The 19,696-nt window shown below is 35.7% G+C and overlaps 1 protein-coding gene across 1 annotated transcript in view; it reads right to left on the bottom strand.

The window, feature by feature from the left end:
* Window positions 1-19,696, bottom strand: part of LOC140153486 (uncharacterized) — a 35,641-nt gene that overhangs the window by 9,619 nt on the left and 6,326 nt on the right. The window contains exons 2-8 of the mRNA XM_072176249.1: window positions 15,153-15,334; window positions 14,451-14,518; window positions 8,701-8,864; window positions 7,027-7,145; window positions 5,489-5,598; window positions 2,645-2,747; window positions 1,841-1,927 (exon numbers count right to left, since the gene is read on the bottom strand). Coding sequence (XP_072032350.1) covers window positions 1,841-1,927; window positions 2,645-2,747; window positions 5,489-5,598; window positions 7,027-7,145; window positions 8,701-8,864; window positions 14,451-14,518; window positions 15,153-15,334 — 833 coding nt within the window. The remainder of the gene's footprint in view (window positions 1-1,840; window positions 1,928-2,644; window positions 2,748-5,488; window positions 5,599-7,026; window positions 7,146-8,700; window positions 8,865-14,450; window positions 14,519-15,152; window positions 15,335-19,696) is intronic.

Genomic DNA, 19,696 nt, shown 5'->3' with positions numbered 1-19,696 from the left:
GGCTGGGCACGATTATCTGGCTGATGGTGACTGTACCCACCAAGTGTCATGCCCATGCAACAGTTTTTACTAATTTGACCTCAGATGACCCCTGGTGACCTCGAAATGACCTTCCAAAAATTAGGCTCAAAATGTTGACTGTACCCACCAAGTTTCATGCCCATACAACTGTTTTTACTAATTTGACCTCAAATGACCCCTGGTGACCTCAAAATGACCTTCCAAAAATTTGGCTTAAAATGTTGACTGTACCCACCAAGTTTCATGCCCATACGGTTGTTTTTACTACTTTGACCCCAAATGACCCCTGGTGACCTCGAAATGACCTTCCAAAAATTTGGCTTTAAATGTTGACTGTACCCACCAAGTTTCATGCCCATCCAACAGTTTTTACTAATTTGACCTCAGATGACCCCTGGTGACCTCGAAATGACCTTCCAAAAATGTGGCTTTAAATGTTGACTGTACCCACCAAGTTTCATGCCCATACGACAGTTTTTACTAATTTGACCTCAGATGACCTCTGGTGACCTCGAAATGACCTTCCAAAAATTTGGCTTTAAATGTTGAATGGACCCACCAAGTGTCATGGACATATGACAGTTTTACTAATTTGACCTCAGATGACCCCTAGATGACCTCAGTGACCTTGACCCACTAACCAATACAAACCGGTTCTGTCTCGGGTCAAGATGCACTCACCCACCAAGTTTGAGGAACGTGCGACTCGTAGTCTCCGAGAAAATAGGCGGAAAGCAAACTTTAACCAAAACTTTAACCAAATTTGTCACATACACACACACATACACACCCCTGCACGGAAAAGTGATTATATAGTCTCCTGCCTTATCAGGCGAGACAAAAACCTTAATCAAAATGGAATACACACATACACCTCTACATACACACCCCTACACACACAGAAGGAAATATACCATCCCAGGATCCCTTTTATGGCTGAAGCCAGGGGGATCAAAACCAAACATTAAAATTTTCATGAAAAAACCCAAACCATCCACATAGAAACAAACAACCACCAGAACAAACCTGCAACAAATGATTTAGTTTAGAGTAGATACCTGTATGAAATAAAATCAATACTGTTCTTTACCTCTGAGCTAATTTGCAACTCATTTTGTCCATAAATAGTTGTGGCTTCAGACAGACATACGGGTCTTTTTTAAACAGAGTGAAAAAGATCTCATTAAGATTGAAGTCAGCTGAAGTCTGACAATGGGCTGTTCCATTTAAAATCCACACTACCCCTGTGGAAAATTTTGGAAATATCTTCCATAAAGGGAGTATGTTTTTCAAATTTAATTGATCAGGGTTAATCATTTTGAAACCCATACTCCCCCTGTGTTATGGCTTTACCCATATCTTACACAACTGGAGTGAATATTTCAAATGGAAGTTACCCAATTGTCTATTGTATTCAAAACTCATACTCCCTCTGTGGAAGACTTTAGCTAAATCTTCCACAGGGGTAGTGTGAATTTTAAATGGAATGGCCCAATTATCATCCATGTATATCTGAACACATTTACAAGTGATAAGGCCAAAAAAAATAATGGTTTGTCTCAAAGCTCACGAGTGGTTTGAAAACAAATGCGAAATCACGATTTTTTTTTATTCCCAACTTTTTCATGGTATTTGGAGAAAAAAATCTGATTTTTGCCGAATTTTTCTTGAAAAACTAAAAAAAACTAAAAAAAATTTGAAATAAAAAAAAAAATCTGCATTTCTTTTTTTCCAAATCTCACGATTTTACAAATGCGCGCGCGAGCTTTGAGACAAACTTTTTTTTTTGGCCTAATCAAGTGACTGCCATAGAACCAACCTTTGAGCCTAACTCTGCTATACAGGCACAAGCTGCTTCCCTCACTGCATGATTATCTGCTTCTGTTTGTGCTACGTAGTATTGTACCTACAAAAATAAGCACACAAATTGAAACTGATGAGACATAATTATGCAATAACATCATATAATATAGGGTGGCCAAAAATAAATTTACCCAATTTTAAAGTTTCATATCTCAAAAATAAAAAGTCTGTTTCAAATTGTTGTTGCAAATTCCTAAGAACCATCTTTATTCGGTGAAAAAACCAATGAAAAAACATTTAAATTACAAATGTGGTGGCAGTTTTATTAAGTCAAAGGGTCACAACTGAGTTTGTCCATGAGTGCGCCTACGGCTATGTGAAAAGGACAAAACAGCAATTTTACTGTGCAATGACAAAGTCGTACAAATACATCATGCAAATATGTCACTACGTAAAACAGCAAATTCTTCAAATTGCAGATGTATACGACATATTGGGCTTGCGCAGTATAGATGATCGGCAAATATGTCGTTATGTGATACAGACATTTCAAGGTTCTGCAAATACAACATAATTAAATTAATTAATATCTCACCAATTAAGCCACTTTGTGGCATGTTTTTTGGGGAATAAGTAGAGTAGAACATAACAAACTAATGTACCAATTTTCTCAAATATGTTAAAAATGTCGAATACATCACTAAGTGATACGGCCGACGATATATTCAATGATTTGATATAGAATAACCTGATATTTTCACCTGGTAGAGATAGATGTCGAAATTATACGAGTCAGCAGTAATAAATTGTATTTACTTACCACATCACAAATGTATTCTTCCACCATTCTTTTTCCCTGTGTCCCTGTCACTGCCCTCCAAGTTTCCTGTGAATATATCCTTACACCTTCTGCAACATAGTACCTATTGAAAATTAAACATTAACATGGAATAATGCAATTTGGTGTGTGTGATATGCTCTCAGGTCTCACAAAACTAATGTGCAAAGGTGGGTGACCAAAGCCCTGAAAGCCTTAATGTACGAAATTATAATAGAAAATTGGTTTATTTTTTTTGGCATATTTATAATGTTTACACAAGTCCAAAATAGAATCAGTCAAATTTGTTTTGTTTGTAGGTCAACAGAGCAATTTTGACATAAAGTCATAATTATGACTTTAAATCACCCATAAAACTCCCATAACACATCCAAAATAGCCAGTAGATAACACATCCAAAATAGCCAGTGGGGTTTTTCACTTTACCTTGTTATTTATGCTTAAAATGGACCAAATCCTTTCCCAGCAGTTATTTCTAATATTATTTCAGCATTTTGGGTAAAGAATAACCAAATTAAAATTTGACAGAAATTGTACATATGGCTTTAAGTAATTACTGAATTTAATTTTAATCCCCCATTACCTATATAAGAAAACATACTTTAAATTTAAGATCACTATTTCAATTCACTGAATCTAATTACTTTATGTACAGGGTGTTTAAATAATAGGAAAAATTATCAATTATTATTAAATTGACCAAAATTGATTTACAGTATTTTACAGTACAATAATAACCATTTTCTGCTGGTGCTCACACATTTGATCAAAATCAATTCATGCTTTACAAACAAAAGAAATGTTCATAATGGATGCTGAACTTTTGCAAACATTTTGTTGTTGACTAAAGCATCAAATGAACATTCACAGGTGTGCCCTTATCCTCCTACATCAAACAAACCATGGCAGCCTGGATAAGCTTCCACAATATTATCCAGGTTTATCAGAACAACAATATTAAATCCCTTGACTATAGCTATTTAAAATAAGTTTACAATTTGCACCAATCCTACAAAGATAATGATTATAGTAATAGTAAATCAATATTTTGTCTTTTGTATTTTTCTTTCTTTCCTTTTTTTTTTAATATTGAAAAGTACTGATGAAAATATCATAAATGTAACTCAGTTACAGTTTTATAGCTATTATTTTATCACTCACTCATGACACCCTGTACAGTGCTCATCAGAAAATATATACATCACAAAAAATATCCTCAACCACCGATTTTAATCTACATAATTGGAGCAAGCAAGTCTGGTTGCCATAGAGTTTTGTGTGGGTGATTGCATGTTTATGCATACTTGTTACTACTTTTCCTCTTTTCCTTATATTTCTTAAGGTTTTTTCATCAATGTTCTTAAAGGTTAAGATAATTAAGATGAACTTCTTAGGAAAACGATGCCAGCATCCAATATCAAGTTGTCATGTTTATTAATTTACATTGCACTCAACACAAAATAGGAGTGTTGAGCCCTTTTTCTTGATGGGCAATCTTATCAAGTAGGCATGCTATGCATCATCACATTTCACTTTCTCTCCTCCACTTTAATGTTAAAAGTGTTGCCCTTCATTTATTCTAGAGTCCGAAGTTACTGTTTTACGGAAAATGGAAAAAAATCACGGAATCGGAGGTACAACACGGAAAATGACATCTTTGAATGATGTGACAAAAATTGTTAAAAGATAAGAGAAATAAATGCTAAAAACAATCTTGAGTTGTGTGTGTCAATTTTATGATAAAAATACTGTTTAATACTACCGAAATAAAGGTATATTACCATGGTACAATGTATGAACCCCCTATCCATCCAAACATCGTAACAGTCGGCCTATTATCGTGAGAATATTCCAATCAGAGCATATTGATCGCGATATTGAACATTTTATTGTGACATTAATCATTCATAATCATTCTTTATACATTTTAAGCTTTATTCATAAAACATGGATTTACAGATTTTACAATACGGATTACAACACGGAAAATGGATTTGAGAAAACGGTAAACTTCGGACTCTAATTTATTCCCACAAGTCTTGTATTTAGTTTAGGGGCCAATACTCATTACTTCCCAGTTCCCACTATTTATATAGTGCTCTCTCTCTCTCTCTCTTCTCTGTGGTTTGAAAGCATTGCTTCTTATAGTGGATAGTAGAAATAGTTCACATCTTCCAGAAACAAAATATATAATATCATCTCTATAATAAGGCCAAAAAAAAAAAAAAAAAAGGTTTGTCTCAAAGCTCGCGCGCGCATTTGTAAATTCGTGAGATTTGGGAAAAAAAGAAATGCAGAATTTTTTTATTTCAAAAATTTTTTTTTAGTTTTTCCAGAAAAATTCGGTGAAAATCAGTTTTTTTTCTCCAAATACCATGAAAAAAGTTGGGAATAAAAAAAAAACCCAAAAAAACAAACCTTTTCTTACCTAGGTAACAGCAAAACATGTCAAGGTCCATGGGATTTGACATATTACTGTGCTACCTAAGTAAACCTAATTCCATCCCTACCTCTAATGCTAACTCTTATTCCAATACAGCTTGTGATGTGTATTCAGCAATCAGTGGCGGCTATTGAGGGGCATTTCCCCCCCCCAATATTTTTCTTGCCCCACCCCAGTTTGCCCTCCCACTTTTGAGGCAAAACTCCCCAAACCACTTAAAATTCCACTTTTTGCGGCAATTTTGCGAAAAATTTGCCAATTTTGCCCCCCCCCCTGAAATTCACTTTGTCCCCCCCCCCCAAAAAAAAAAATTTCCTGGCGCCGCCACTGTCAGCCTGCCAGGCTTAACATAATAGAGGAATTAAGGCAAGTAATGATGTTACCTGTTAAGACACATCCTAGGCAGCAATATGGCATTAAATCTCTCTCTAGCTTCTCCATCAGGTAATGCAAGCAAGAACTTTCTAGTAGCCACTGATGCTGCCAATCGCACCTGCAAATATCACAAAAGTCAGTAAGCCCAGGGTTTCAATCAGGGCGGTGAAAGTTCATAAGAGCAATGCCACGTCAATGGGTTACAACAATGCTGGACCTAGGCTACATCATTTTTAACGCATGTGTGTTCGTCAATACAGCTTTAGTCTGCTTCACCTTCGCAACACAATATGTGGAGTGATGACTGGAATCACACTGATGGCGAAGGAGAATACTAGCTGGTCAGACAGTTTAATTCTATCAAGCCAATACCTGAACAATCACCGTCATTTGATTGATTTACTACAGAATATATTGTATACTCAAAATATAATTTAAAAATTGCAAACGACATGTGAATAACATCATATAGGAAACAAAATGGCCGCTAATGGCCATCTATTGTCTAGACCTAGGCTATTCCGGTTTCGTCACATGATTTCAGTCGCCTATCCCGACTATTCAATTATCCCTGTTTCAATTCACAACCAGAGGCACATACCAAGCCTGGTCATTATGAGCGGGCATCAGTAGGGTCCAATGGTTTGTGCAGAAAAAAATAGCAAATTGCACAGAAAAAAAGCAAATTGCACAAAAAAAAAAAGCAAATTACACGGATATGCACGGAAAAAAACCAGCCAATTGTGTGGAACTTTAAATACATAAAACACATATAAAACACAGGAGCAAGAAATAAAATATGATGTCAATTTCAAATTTTGAAATTTGATCTCTATGCATCCACTTATTAATTTTGGGAACCTGCCAAATCTGGCAATAGATACCAAAAACAAATGGTTATTAAAATCACAGAAGGGGTAAAAGTAGCCCCTCTTGCATCCCCAACTATTATGCACTTGTGCACTTTTTCAAGAAACCTTTTCCGAATAATATGCTATAAATATGCACTTACTTATGTACCGGTACCTCAAAGTATTTTCACTAGCACCTAATGTCTGAATAATAAATTAAATAAAGCACCTACTTGGGTTCCTCAAGGTCTTTAATAAACTCACTATGACAAATAGTAATCCCAATGCGATTTATTCCGTAAAGCTTCAGTAGGAATAAAATTGCCTCCCTGGAAGCTCATCCCTTGCTGGTCTAGTGGTAAGGACTATGCTTTATCATACTCATGGCTCGAAAAAGTGGGGAATTTGGGAAGCTCACTCCCAGGAAATGTTGGTGTTTGGAGGGAAATTCTGGTTTTGGAGGGAAATTGTGTCTTTTTTGTGTATAAAAACATGCTATAAATTGTTGGAAATTTAGCTTGCTTCCCGGGAAATTAACATTTTTTCAAGGCCTGATCATACTGAGGGCCCAGGTTCAAATCCCATTGATGACTCTTTGTCAAATGCATTTCCTCTTCTTTTTTTTTTTTTAAATACGGAAGTGTGAGACAGGGTGTGTATTATGCCATACACACAATTGCAGACAGGCTACTTACCTGACTCCAATTATCAGCCAGTCCTTCAGCTAGATGTCTTGCAAATTGCTCCCCATGTTGTAGTATTTCATTATCATCTGTCATGATACCATCATCCGATTCCATGTGATCCTCAGCACCTGCATATCATGCAACAAAACCAAACATACTTAAAAACAGGGATAGTCAAATTGTGACTAGTTTTATTTTTTCCTTCTGATATACTAGTACAGTGCTATTTATCAGTATCGGGTTTTACCATTTTCATGGAATTGACTCTCTAGAATAAAACCTTTTTAAGAAAATGATTGATATTTGTAATCTTTTAAGGTAAAAACAAGTACTAGTTTGATTCAAAAAGCTCCCACACACATTTGTTAGAATGTTCCATCTTAAAAGATTCTAAACTATACTTTCAATCATCAACTATTCAATCATCGGAGCGATTGCCGAATAGGGTGCAACTCTACTAGTCTTATTACAAGACTGCCCTACCCCAACCCTAAACCCTAACCCTAAACTCTGTAAACGAGGACTGGACTCAAGTCTAGCAAGTTGCACCCTATTCGGTAATTGTACCCAATCATCTGACAAACATTACAACAAACGGATAATTTGATCGGACGATTATGCGTCAAAGCGTTGGTCAACACTGAATGCTGCTCTTGAAGTGATCACAAAGCTCCGTGTATGTTGCTCATTAACAAGGGCACTCAAGTCAATGTTTGTTTGTTTCTTATTTGGCAATATCATAAGAATACAAAAACAAATTATAGAGACAGAAAAATCATTACTAAGTACATCAATGTGACAAATTATTTAAAGCTTAAATTAATCAGCCACAAAGCCATTAGGATCAGGACACACAGACAAAAAATGACAAGCCGGGATAACCCATTAAGCCCGCAGAAAAGGCAAGCTGAGCAATAGACTACCATACTTCTCTGGCAGCTAGTGACGTGTAGCATGTGATTCCATAGATTAGATCAATAAAATGCAACTTTTGATTTTGTTTCCTTCTTGGGTTTTCGTTCACCATTTCTTGAATTCTTTTAAACGCTTTCAACAAATGAGATGAGGTCTTAATCAGAGCTAAAGGGACCAGGTTTTAGCTGCCGGTATGATTAGGACATATAATTATTTGTTATTTGAAGAGCTTTGTTTCAAAACCCCTTACATCCACTTGAGCAATTTTGAGAACATCAAAAAATCATCAAAACAAATCACTGATATAAGGGGTTTTTCAACAAAAGCAGTTTTTGGCGGGATGCTTGGGTAGGATGAGCATCCCGCAAAAAACTGCTTTTGTTGAAAACCTCCTTATATCAGTGATTTTTTTGATGATTTTTTGATGTGTTCTCAAAATTGCTCAAGTGGATGTAAGGGGTTTTGAAACAAAGCTCTTCATTTGTTTAGAATATACAGGGGTGAACATAACTGGTACCTTAATTTTTTTGCTATCTGTATTAGCAAGTACACTGGGGGACAAAACAAGGCGATTCTCAAACCACAAGTCTCGCCTACTTTCGCGACCACCTGTTTCGCAATTACTTTTGATAACAGAAGTAAAAGGTAAATATTCACTTCAGACAATTTAGTTTTCATATTTTCCGCAGATTTTACAAGTTGACCTCAAATGACCTATATATACAGCCATGCATTATCATGCGAGACAAAAAAGTTAAGAAAACCTACCTTCCATTGTGCTGCAGCTAACCAACGTACCACATACATAATAACCAGTCTCCCTGACAAAACGATTGGTATGGGTAAGAGCTTGGAATACGAGATCTAGGAGATCCTGGGTGACATGAGGAAGGAAATATTGTCCACATCCTTCAATTACAGACTGTAAACACCTGGGATATTGGAATGAACAAACAAGCAATAAGGTTCAGTAGGTTCTTAGTATCTCATCCACGATGTTCACTTGCTTGTGTATGTTTCAACAACACCTGTTGCCTTATCAGTAGTGTATCTATTTTGGATGGGGGGAAGCTGGGATTGGCACAGAGCAAAATAGATACACTCGCTGGATAAAGGAGGCTATAGAAATAAGAAAGAGGAGGGGTACCACCATGAATAGAGACGAAGGAGTCAGTACCAACTACTATTGTCTGTCCAAATAACTTAGACACCCGGTTTTTAGGATATATTTCGAAAAGTTTTCACTTTGGCAAAAAGTCATGAAAGAAAAGTGGCTAAACACGGTCAGACCTAACAGAAATTATTAGTAAAGCGATAAAAAAATATTCTTCCTTGTCTACTTTTATTCAATTTTTACCAATTTACAGCAAGATATCTGGGTCCAGCCGAATATTCCTAATGACTTGAAACTTTTGATGGGATAATCTATTTACAGTCAGGGGTGTTTGAACATTGTAATCATGCATATTGATCAGTGATTCCACCCTTTTTTCTTTGATCCTTTTACTAATTCACAATAATAGCGGTCTACTCAAATGCATTCAACAAAAGCATGTTTGCAATCTACCGCGAGAGGTCGTCACACGCATAACAAATACACTACGATCAAATAGGTTGATGACAATATTTGATTGAATGGACTACACTGTGCCATGATTTGGGTGAAGGACACCGGTTCAAATCCTTTGTTTGAAGCCAATAAATAATTTCATGCACCACCTCTATAACTCAAAAGATGTCACAGTTGGTGCATTATAACAAATAATAGGGCAAGTTACTATGCGTCTGGAGTGTATTGTGAATTATACTCCTCACCGATAACATCAGAACATTCATATGGCCAGAGAAGATGAGAAAAGAGGAGATCGCTCGAACATATAATCCGATTACCCACAGTTAACCTCCATTCACTTTTCTTTGTTTGGGGTACTTAAAATACCACTTGAAACTTCCTTTGTGGTAATCTGTTCATCCGACACACACTCGACTGATTCGGTAGTTCTCTTAGTGGAGAAAATATTCCACACACGGAAGTACATCGTTAAATTCCCAATTTCAAGTCAAATCATGCTTTTTTTTCTTTAAAGAAAAATAATACTAACCAGGGTGACCATGATTTTTAAACGAATGAAAAAGCATCATATATATCGCAACTCCCATTAAAAAAATCAAAAGTTTTGTTAAGTTATGGAAAGTCAAGCATAATAAATTTTCCAGTAAAATTAATATAAGGTCAAAGGAAAAGAAATTTAAATGATAAGCATTTGAATATTTGCGGCAGTTTACGGAAACTTAAAACTAGTGTAATCAGTAATTCAAACTCGTGTCAGTTTTTCCATATACTCCCGTTTTGTGTCCAAACGTGTCCAAAAATGCTATTTGGATCCAAAATGAGGGTCTTTTTCACAGGGATCTCAGGTCAACATCAGCAGTCGGTCATGCCAAACAATACAGAAACTATATTTCGCGGTCAACTGACGTAACAAATTGATGTCCGGGCATGCGCTGTTTAGAGCTAGACAGTCGTGACTCACAAAGCCACTTATCGTATTAGTTGATCAATCGGATTAGATCATTATTTCCATCAATAGGCGGATGCACACATTATTTATTTGATGTGGGCAGCGAGCGACCTCCTCTTTTATCATCTTCTCTGATATGGCATACAATTTGTATTTTCTTAGAATTGTGCCAAGCCAAAAGCATGCACAGAAGAAGATTCAAATACCGCGCCGAATTGTTGTAATTGGTTGAGGGACAGCTGGGATCACTGAGTTAATACACTAAGAATAAATATATGCCAATTAGAAACACTGTCTGGATTTTATGACCTGAATTATATTTTTCATTTTTATAAATGTTTTTGGCGAGGAGTATAATTAATTTACTATTCATCCATTCACTATCCAAAATCACCATACCTACAAATCTGTATAATGAGACCTTCCAAAATAATGGTACCCAACTTCTACCGGATTATTTTTAAAGTGTTGAGAAAAACCTTCCAATTTCAATAGAATTTCTGGTAAACACTCACTCAATTCTTTGGAAACACAAAAATCCCGTTAGGTCTCAGCGAATGTTAACACTTTTCTTTTATGACTTTCTTTGAAAGTGTATATTTTTTCAAATAAGTAACAAAAACTGGGTGTCTAAGTTAATTGGACAGACAATAGTATCTCACATATTTGATGAGTTCTTGAATCAGGGATCAAGAAAATCCCTTGAAGGAAAACAGACTGGCAACTCCAAGATCAATGTTGGAACTACATCTAGCGTCGGCTGCCAATAGCAGTCGCCATTTGGTGGACCATTTTGGCACTATTATTGCGTATAAAATTTTAGATCAAAAACCCAAAAATTCAATTTGCAAAATTTTAAATGTGGTCCACTGGTTTACTGCACTGACACATAGAATTGAGACTCATGATTACTAAAGCATACATGGATTGGTGCCAAAATGTGATAGGCCCTGCATATCAGCGGGCCTGCAATAATTTCCATTGGCGTTTGGGCCAAGAATCCATCTTCAATCAATGCCTAAATATAATCACAGGCCTAGGCCTATTAATTATTATACTCACGATCGACCCAACCCACGATTGATTGCCTATACATGCAATTATTTAACTTTTCTCTTCTCTTTTTCTCCTTTTTCCCTTTCTCTCCTCTCCTCTCCTTTTTTTTGCGAAATTTAATGGGGGCACCCATTTAATGGGGGCGTTCGCGCCTAATGTTCATATGCAGAGACGTGAAATGTGTGTGATACTTTACGTATAAAAAATGACATTGCGATTTCAAATTTTAAACACCAACATCGTATAAAACGTCGGCTGGCGTTGAAATACCGTATTGTCGAATAAACGCCCGAAGCGTTACATTTTCCCAAGGGGGGCGTTTATTAGAGGTCATTTTTAGCACGAAAATTCCCGTTAAAATCATTAGGTAAGCTTAAAAGTCACGCTAAAATGACGAACTATGACCTTTTGACACTGACTTTTGGTTCACTTCCGGGTTCGAATGCAGATTTTCGCCATTTATTGCTGCTACTGCGACCATGTGAGCAACTTGGTAAGCTTACTACACAAGATAGCATGGAAATATCGAATTTTTAAACATCTTGATTGATTGAAAAAAGTGGTGGGGGCGTTTATTTGAGGGGGGGGCGACTATTTGACGAAATACGGTATGCCAATTTTTACAGCATGTCGAGGTTCATGCAACATGCCTAATTTTCACCATGAAGAAGTCTCATTTTGAAAGTAAAGCCATGATATTTGGATGCATCGGTCTTTAATCTACCAAAATATTAGATTTTTTGTCAACTATAATATTTGGGAAGAACTGAAATACAATAAATTTTAAGCAGCATGTTTACCTTGGTTTTTAGTCAAAGTCAAAAGCATGCTGTATACATAGAAGTAGGCTGCGGAATTGATGATCATTAAATTTTCAATCGCATCGCCCTCTATTGATCAGCTTGTTCCAGCCGCCTTGTTCTCCTTCGTGACGAATGAGCACAATCCAGCTTAGAACCGAGACTAGCAATATTTAATGCCGTTTTGAACATTGTATAAATGCACGGTCCATGCATCACGTATGTAACATCGCAATCTCTCTAGTTACTCCATGTGGCCCAAAAGATCATAAGAGCAACTGTGATATGCTGTGTGCATCTCAGCATCTTCCATTTTAAAGTGTAAGAATTGCAAATTTTGTGCACTACATGCATATGTACTTATTGTCATGAAGATGGAATGTTACAATGTTAGCCCTGTTCCTACTAACCAATTGTACATATCGTGAATCCCTTAATTTTTCTTTTTTCTGTTCCTATTCTGTAAAGTAGTATTTTTACACACTTTTCTAAAGATGTATGTCCAAAAACAAAACTCAACATTTTGTGAAATCTTTAAGTTTTCTTTAAGATTAGGTTCTTTGAAAGATGTGTGCACACAACCGTGTATCAGTGATTTTGAGTCACATGACTTCAATCAATCTATGGTTTACACAATCTCTCATTTTAACTGTACCCTACTGTTAATAATTTCAGTAAATTGGAAAAATGAGCAATTGTGCATGAATCCAAAAGGCTATCAGCAGCATTGTGTTCTCTTAATTATCATGGTCACCATGACAACCTCCTTATTTGCTGATGAAAATAATAATACCAATATATCCAATATAATAATAATAATATCCAATACCAACCAGCACTTCCATTTTAATATTAGCAATATCCTTTAGTGTAAACGACCACTTGTGTAATAAGTAGCAATTTTTTATTTTTTTTTAAAGTTTTCAAATGTGTATATTTTTATAATTGAAATGCTGGTGTAATTTCTCACTACATGTATATCAATTTTTAGTGTTTTTAAATCTTCAAGTCTTCTATAGTTTGTGAAATATGTTTATTTAACTCAATTACTACATGTAAATGGTGAACTTTCTTGTTATATTTGTCTTAAAATCATTAACTGTATAATTTTTTTTTCAAAATCATGCCTTTTATGTTGTATTTTGGCTAGTATCATGGAAATCTGAAATCTTTTCTTTTTTGTTTGGTTTTTGCTTGCAAATTTTTCATTTTCAATTTTATATTTGATAAAATTTCTTTATATTTAAATTTGATGCACTGTGTTGGTTATTGTAAATATGGGTTAGTTGCCCATTTTAAGTTCATGATTGTGTATGCTTATATATTTATGCATCCTATATATTTAAATATTTTGTTAAATTATTTTGATGTATATTTTAATGTGACCCCTGGTCCTCATGGAAGAACAGAGGATACCTTGTAACATCCACTGAATGAGTAACCCAGGCAAAAGAAGAAATAATTAAAAAATATAATTAAAAAAATTACCAGCAGTGTGGTTATATTTCAAATTTTTAGCCAGAATATTTTCTATTCCTCCTTCATATCACTTAGAGAGGAGATTATTATCAGTCAATTTCATCATTATAGTACTGTGGGGACAAATAATATATTTCATCTTTAGTGATAATTGAAGCAATTAAATTGAAGCAATTAAATTGAAGCAATTAAATTGAGTGCGATATAAAAAACATGCCTGGGCTTGAACAGAAATATAGTCAGGGTCCAATGATTTTCGCGGCGCAAATAGCGGGAAGCGACAGGAAAATTTTGGTACCAAGGATATACAAAGCTGGGTTTTAATGGGAGTATGTGCATATAGAGACAAAGGTGCCCATAATTTTATAAATAAAATTATATATAGTAAGAAATTACAATGAAACCATCACTAGATACAGTGCTCAACTATAAAATATAGGAGCGAAATAGTAGCAGCACCTGTGTGTGATACATCATGCGCGATCAAAGACAGTGTATCTGTAGGGGCGCAGTAGATGATTTATTGACCTTTTATGAACCCTAGTTTTGATATATCGACATTTTTGCTTCCCATTTTTTATTTATGGACCTTTTTGATCACTTTTTTTCTAGTTTTAATTTCTCAAGAAAGCAAATGGACTATATAATAAATGTGTTATACCTCATCCATGTTTCCAAGTTTTTCCAACCTGCTGTGTCATGAAATATCTGCTCTGCTGACGCACCTCCCTGAAAATAAAACCAACATTTATTTAATTTATTATGATTAATCAAAGACAGGCAAACCCAAATGGATTTTAGACACTAAAATAGACAAAAATAGGACATTCCTCATATTCAGAATGCAATTTGAAATGTCTGATGTGCACTCGTCCAACAAAAAATACTGTTCAAACATTGATACCTGATCCTTTAAAAATTGATATTTTTGATATTTAACAGTCCTCGAAGTAAACTTTATAAATCTAATGATATACTTAACTCTCTTCATGCAGGTGTCAACTGCAGATGACAAGTTTCAAAAAAATGTTTTTAAATTCAAAAATTTCAGAAATGTAAATTTTCATGACCATATTTGGAATCAGCATGAAAAATGCATTAAAATGAGTACAAACAAGCCTAGTATTGATTCAGTAGTTTTTAAGATAGCTCTTGATATTTTGAAAAAATATTTCAAAACTTGAACTTTTTCCATTGAAGCGCATGGCTAGCATGCAGAGCATTAAAAGGAGGAAAATCCGTCCATCATTTGAAAATTTTGAACTTTCGAATTGAAGATGTACATTTGTCCCCAAAAGACCTAAAACTTGTGACCAGTTTGTCCTATATGAGGATGAGCAGATGAGCATCTTTCAATTCTTACCTCGTCTTTCTGTGATCTTGCCAGCTTCTCTGTGAGAGCATGGACCTGATTCTGTTCTTCCAGTGATGCTTCATTGAGTGGTGCTCTTTCTAGGTTACAGCGCACTCCTTCTAAGATGATATCCTTCGATGATTCATATACCTCTGGACCGCATCTTTTACACAGAGCTCCCAGCAACTCACCTGCAAATATTATCAAAATACATCAATCTTACTTCAGTTTTAACTGCTTGGTGGGATAGAGTGTATCATTTGAATACCTGAGTGGAAGAAGGGCCCAACTCCATTTTTTTTTTCAAAAATGAGTTAGACCCAGCATTTTATTGCCAGCAGACTGTTCGTCCTTTTGTGTGAAAGATGAGCCAAAATCCACACTCTAAATAGTCCCTTCCTTGTACACTTAATCATGGTTTTCATGGAAGAAAGGCCCCACCCCATGGAGTTGGGCCCTTCTTCCACAAATATTGGGTTAAAGAGGAATTTTGTTCATCCATGAAATCTGCTTTTCACTACAATAAACTTACATGCTTCTACTTGTGCAATTACTGGATAATTATCAAATTTCTGTAGCTATTTATATAACACATCTGATTACGGAACTGGCACTTGCAGTATACATATAAGCATGATAAGTGGAAGAAGGGCCCAGAGACCTGTACCGTTGCCATGGAAACATCATATATAATTTTGAATGTATGTTATATTGTATGTTCATGTATTTAAGATCCCCTGAAGATGAAAACATTCCGTCTATAAAACTTTTCCAAATATTAAGTTTTTTCTTAATATCTCAAAAACAGTTTTGATGGAGTTGGGCCCTTCTTCCACTCAGGTATTCATTTGTTTCACTGAGAAGGTCAATTCTTTTGCTAAAATTCTCCAAATTCTAAGAGCTTGGCAACAGACTAGATGATGAACAAGAAAGTTCTATCTTGCTCTTTCCCTCTCTCACTTTTTCCCTCCATTCTTCAGCTATGATTTCTTTATTCACTTTCACTTTCTGTGTGTTTATACTGAACACTCTGTATTTTTACCGGCCATCTGCAGATGCTTAAAGAAATAAGGGTTGTATTTCTACTGGCAGAAATACCAGGTGTCAATCATACCGCTTAATCTACCTCATGAGGTGGATCATGGTTGCCGAGTGTCCACATCGCATCACTCCAAACCGATCTGTTTCCACTGAGCACATTAAACCAGTAATGTTACTCTAAAACTAAACTGCATCACCCATGCAACCTTACAAACATGCACTTTGTCACAGGCAGGTGAAGTAATGTGCACACTCCTACGTTTGCATGGTTTTGTTCACAAAAGTCATTTTTAAATTCTTATCAATGGAAAGAAGAAAACAAGAAACAAACAAATAAATACTACCACTTCCCTCACATCCAGGTCAGTGGGAAATTCTGCAATCAATAATAGATCTGGGCTCCTAGCTCTAACTGAATCTAGTCAATAATTGCACAGTGGTTGCTATTCATAGACGGGTCCAGCGACAATATAGCATGTAAACTGGCTATTTTTAGCATTGGAATCTAATTGTGCACACATCAGCTCGCACAGCACGTATCCACCATGTGTTTGTTGGTTTTCACATCACTGGTCCACAACATACCAGCTGTGAATATTTAACACAGAATTTGGGGGCTGGGCCGGGTAATCAATCATGGAATTCTATGTACAATTAGTACAATGCATGGAAGTCCAGGATAAACTCACAAAATTTAATTTAAAAAAAAAAAAAAAAATCCCTTTCCAACCCGAAAAAAAAGTGCATTTTTTTAGAGAAAAAAAAAATCTTAATTTCAGCAGGTGGGTAATTAACAAACTACATGTATAGGGACCCACAATCAAATTTGCTACAATTCTCCTATGACTTAAATAACTAATGACCTATCACATGCCCAAAACCAGCCAATCATGCGTGTGGGATTGATGGTTTATTGGTAGATTTTCCTCTTTTGCATGTGTATTTATTTATGTGTTTGTGCATATAACTGATAAAAGTTAACCTTCTTGTCAGAACTCCAAAACCACTCAAAATGAACAGGAGAAAAGTGTAAAAGGTGGCTACTCTGATGATTTTAAACCATGATGTAACAAAAAATAGATTACCGGTAGTATTTCTTTTCCATAAAATGTTAGCTTTTACTGTGTCAGATATGTCCCCTTTTAATTTTGAGCCGAAGAAGTGCGGTAAAGCGAAGAAAATCGGAATTTACTACTATTTACTGTATGTGTGTCCCGACGCCTTGTACGTACTGTGTTATCAGAGATGTCACAGGCTGACCCAAAAAATCCTGAACTTGCGGCGTGAGCGAGCAAAGCGAAGCGGAGCTCTCGCCCAGTATGGCCGGGGGTCCGGGGGCCCACTTAAGGGTCCCCGGTGGGGTCCAGGTCCCCCGAAGCCAGATGGTTTCTGCACGTTTAGCACCACAGGAAAGGCCATTTCAGAGGGTAAAAAGAACATTTCAAAGCTCCTGGCTTGTTCTACACTTTTAATAAAAGTGCTTCCTTCTTCCAGAAAACATGCTTTAAAGTTTCGAGTTTTCTATACTTTTATGCACAAGAGACACTCTTAAAAAATGTTTTTTGGCTTTATTACAAGACCAATATGGCTGATTTTGATATATGTGAAGCAGAAAAATAAAGCAATAATTAACCATTTGTGCTTGGCATCCACTGCCTGACATGAACACAAATTATCACTTTGCATATTAGAAACACAAACAATATGTTTTGTAGGTCAACCATGAATGATCCTACATTGTAGCATTTAGTTTTTGGTCCAGGGACCGGGCCAGGGACACTCCAAAACAACAAAAAAATTTTTAAAAATTTAAATTTTTTTTTTTTTTTTTAATTTTTTGGGTTTTTTTTAAATACGGAGCACATACAAAAATCTGGAAATCCGGATAAATCCGGAAGTGTGACATCTCTGGTTATAAACATCGCATGTGTTCGACTAATATTTCCATCGTAATAATAAACCGTCTTATTAAGACGGTTTATTCAAAATCTTGGATATTGACTAAACTACAGCACCTTTAAAGTCTTGATTTTTGCAGGGCATCTTTGTTTACTTAAGGGGTACTACACCTGCCCAATTTGTGCCTATTTTTTTTTGCATTTTTCTCAAAAATTATAGCGCATTGGTGACAAGTAAGATATGTATATTATAGGGGCAAGGACTACAACTACTGCACTGGAAATTTTATTTCAACACAGACAACAGTTGTGGAGTTACAGTCAAAAATGAGGGAAACCAATATTTGATCAATAAATCAATAACTACTTGCCTTGAGTTGCTGAATTTTCAGTGCAGTAGTTGTAGTCCTTGCCCTATAATATACGTATCTTACTTGTCACCAATGGGCTATAATTTTTGAGAAAAATGCAAAAATAGCCACAAAATTGGCCAGGGTGTAGTACCCCCTTAAGTACATTACAATTGTGTAAAAACCAGAATTTAACAAATTTTTGAGGGCGTCCCCCTCAGCAAATGTTACAATATGGCTTTAATGATACCAGTTCGGGGGCACTCATAATTCACGGATGTCTCTGATATCAAATACTCTTGAAGCGCCATGTCACATAACAGTATCATATTTCAGAGACGTCTCATAAATCACATACTCCCTAGTTTCAAAACGCAGTCGCAAACAATATTAGTAATTTTGGTCAATGTGCCAGCGCAGTGGGAATAATTTCGTGAGTAAGCCTTATCAGGGTTGTAGCTAGCCCTTAAGTTGAGTGCCTGCTAATTTTACTATCCAATTCATGAATTAGAGCGCATGCTCGGGTACTTTTGGGATTTTTTTTATCTTCAAAACATTTGATTTTGGCCATTGCAATCTAAGTGTGTTCTGGGACCATTTGTCAGAATTTGCAAAGATAGATACGTTTTGCACAGGTAGATATTTGCTAAACATAGGAAAGCTTATTCTAATACACTCAGCTTCATTCCGATCTGTCAACAAAGCTCGACGTATGTGATATCACAGACCCCCGTATGTGAAATCACTGACCCGTCTTTGAAATCAGAGATGTCTGTGAATTACGAGTGCCCCCGAACTGATACGGTAACTAATTTTTTATTACTATTTTTTTATTTTTAAGTTTCAGGATTTGGTCATACATGAGGCTATATTATTGTTGTTAATATTTACATGTACATTGTAGGTGTACACAATTTGTACATGTGTGGCCATGGCTAAAAATAATCGGGCTGTACATCATTTATTGTTCTAATTTTCCTCTGGTTTGGTTTCAATCTTTCTGTGCTCTTTGGTTCTTCTAATATGATCAAAACAATAAATATTTTACTGAGTGTCAATTAAATAAAACAAAACACACAGAAAACAAGAAAAGAGGAAACAAACAAACATATTATTTAGCAATAAGCAACATCAACCTTTCAATGTGATGATTCATACATAAAATACCAAGTCTGACATCAAGTATTGGGGGAAAATCAACCAATTGTTGGTGCAGCTACATCCATTATGATATCCAACCTGTTCTCTCATAAACCATGTTATT

This window comes from Amphiura filiformis, chromosome 5, assembly GCF_039555335.1.
Source record: "Amphiura filiformis chromosome 5, Afil_fr2py, whole genome shotgun sequence".
Lineage (NCBI taxonomy): Eukaryota > Metazoa > Echinodermata > Ophiuroidea > Amphilepidida > Amphiuridae > Amphiura > Amphiura filiformis.
This window is presented reverse-complemented; position numbering and strand designations above follow the sequence as displayed.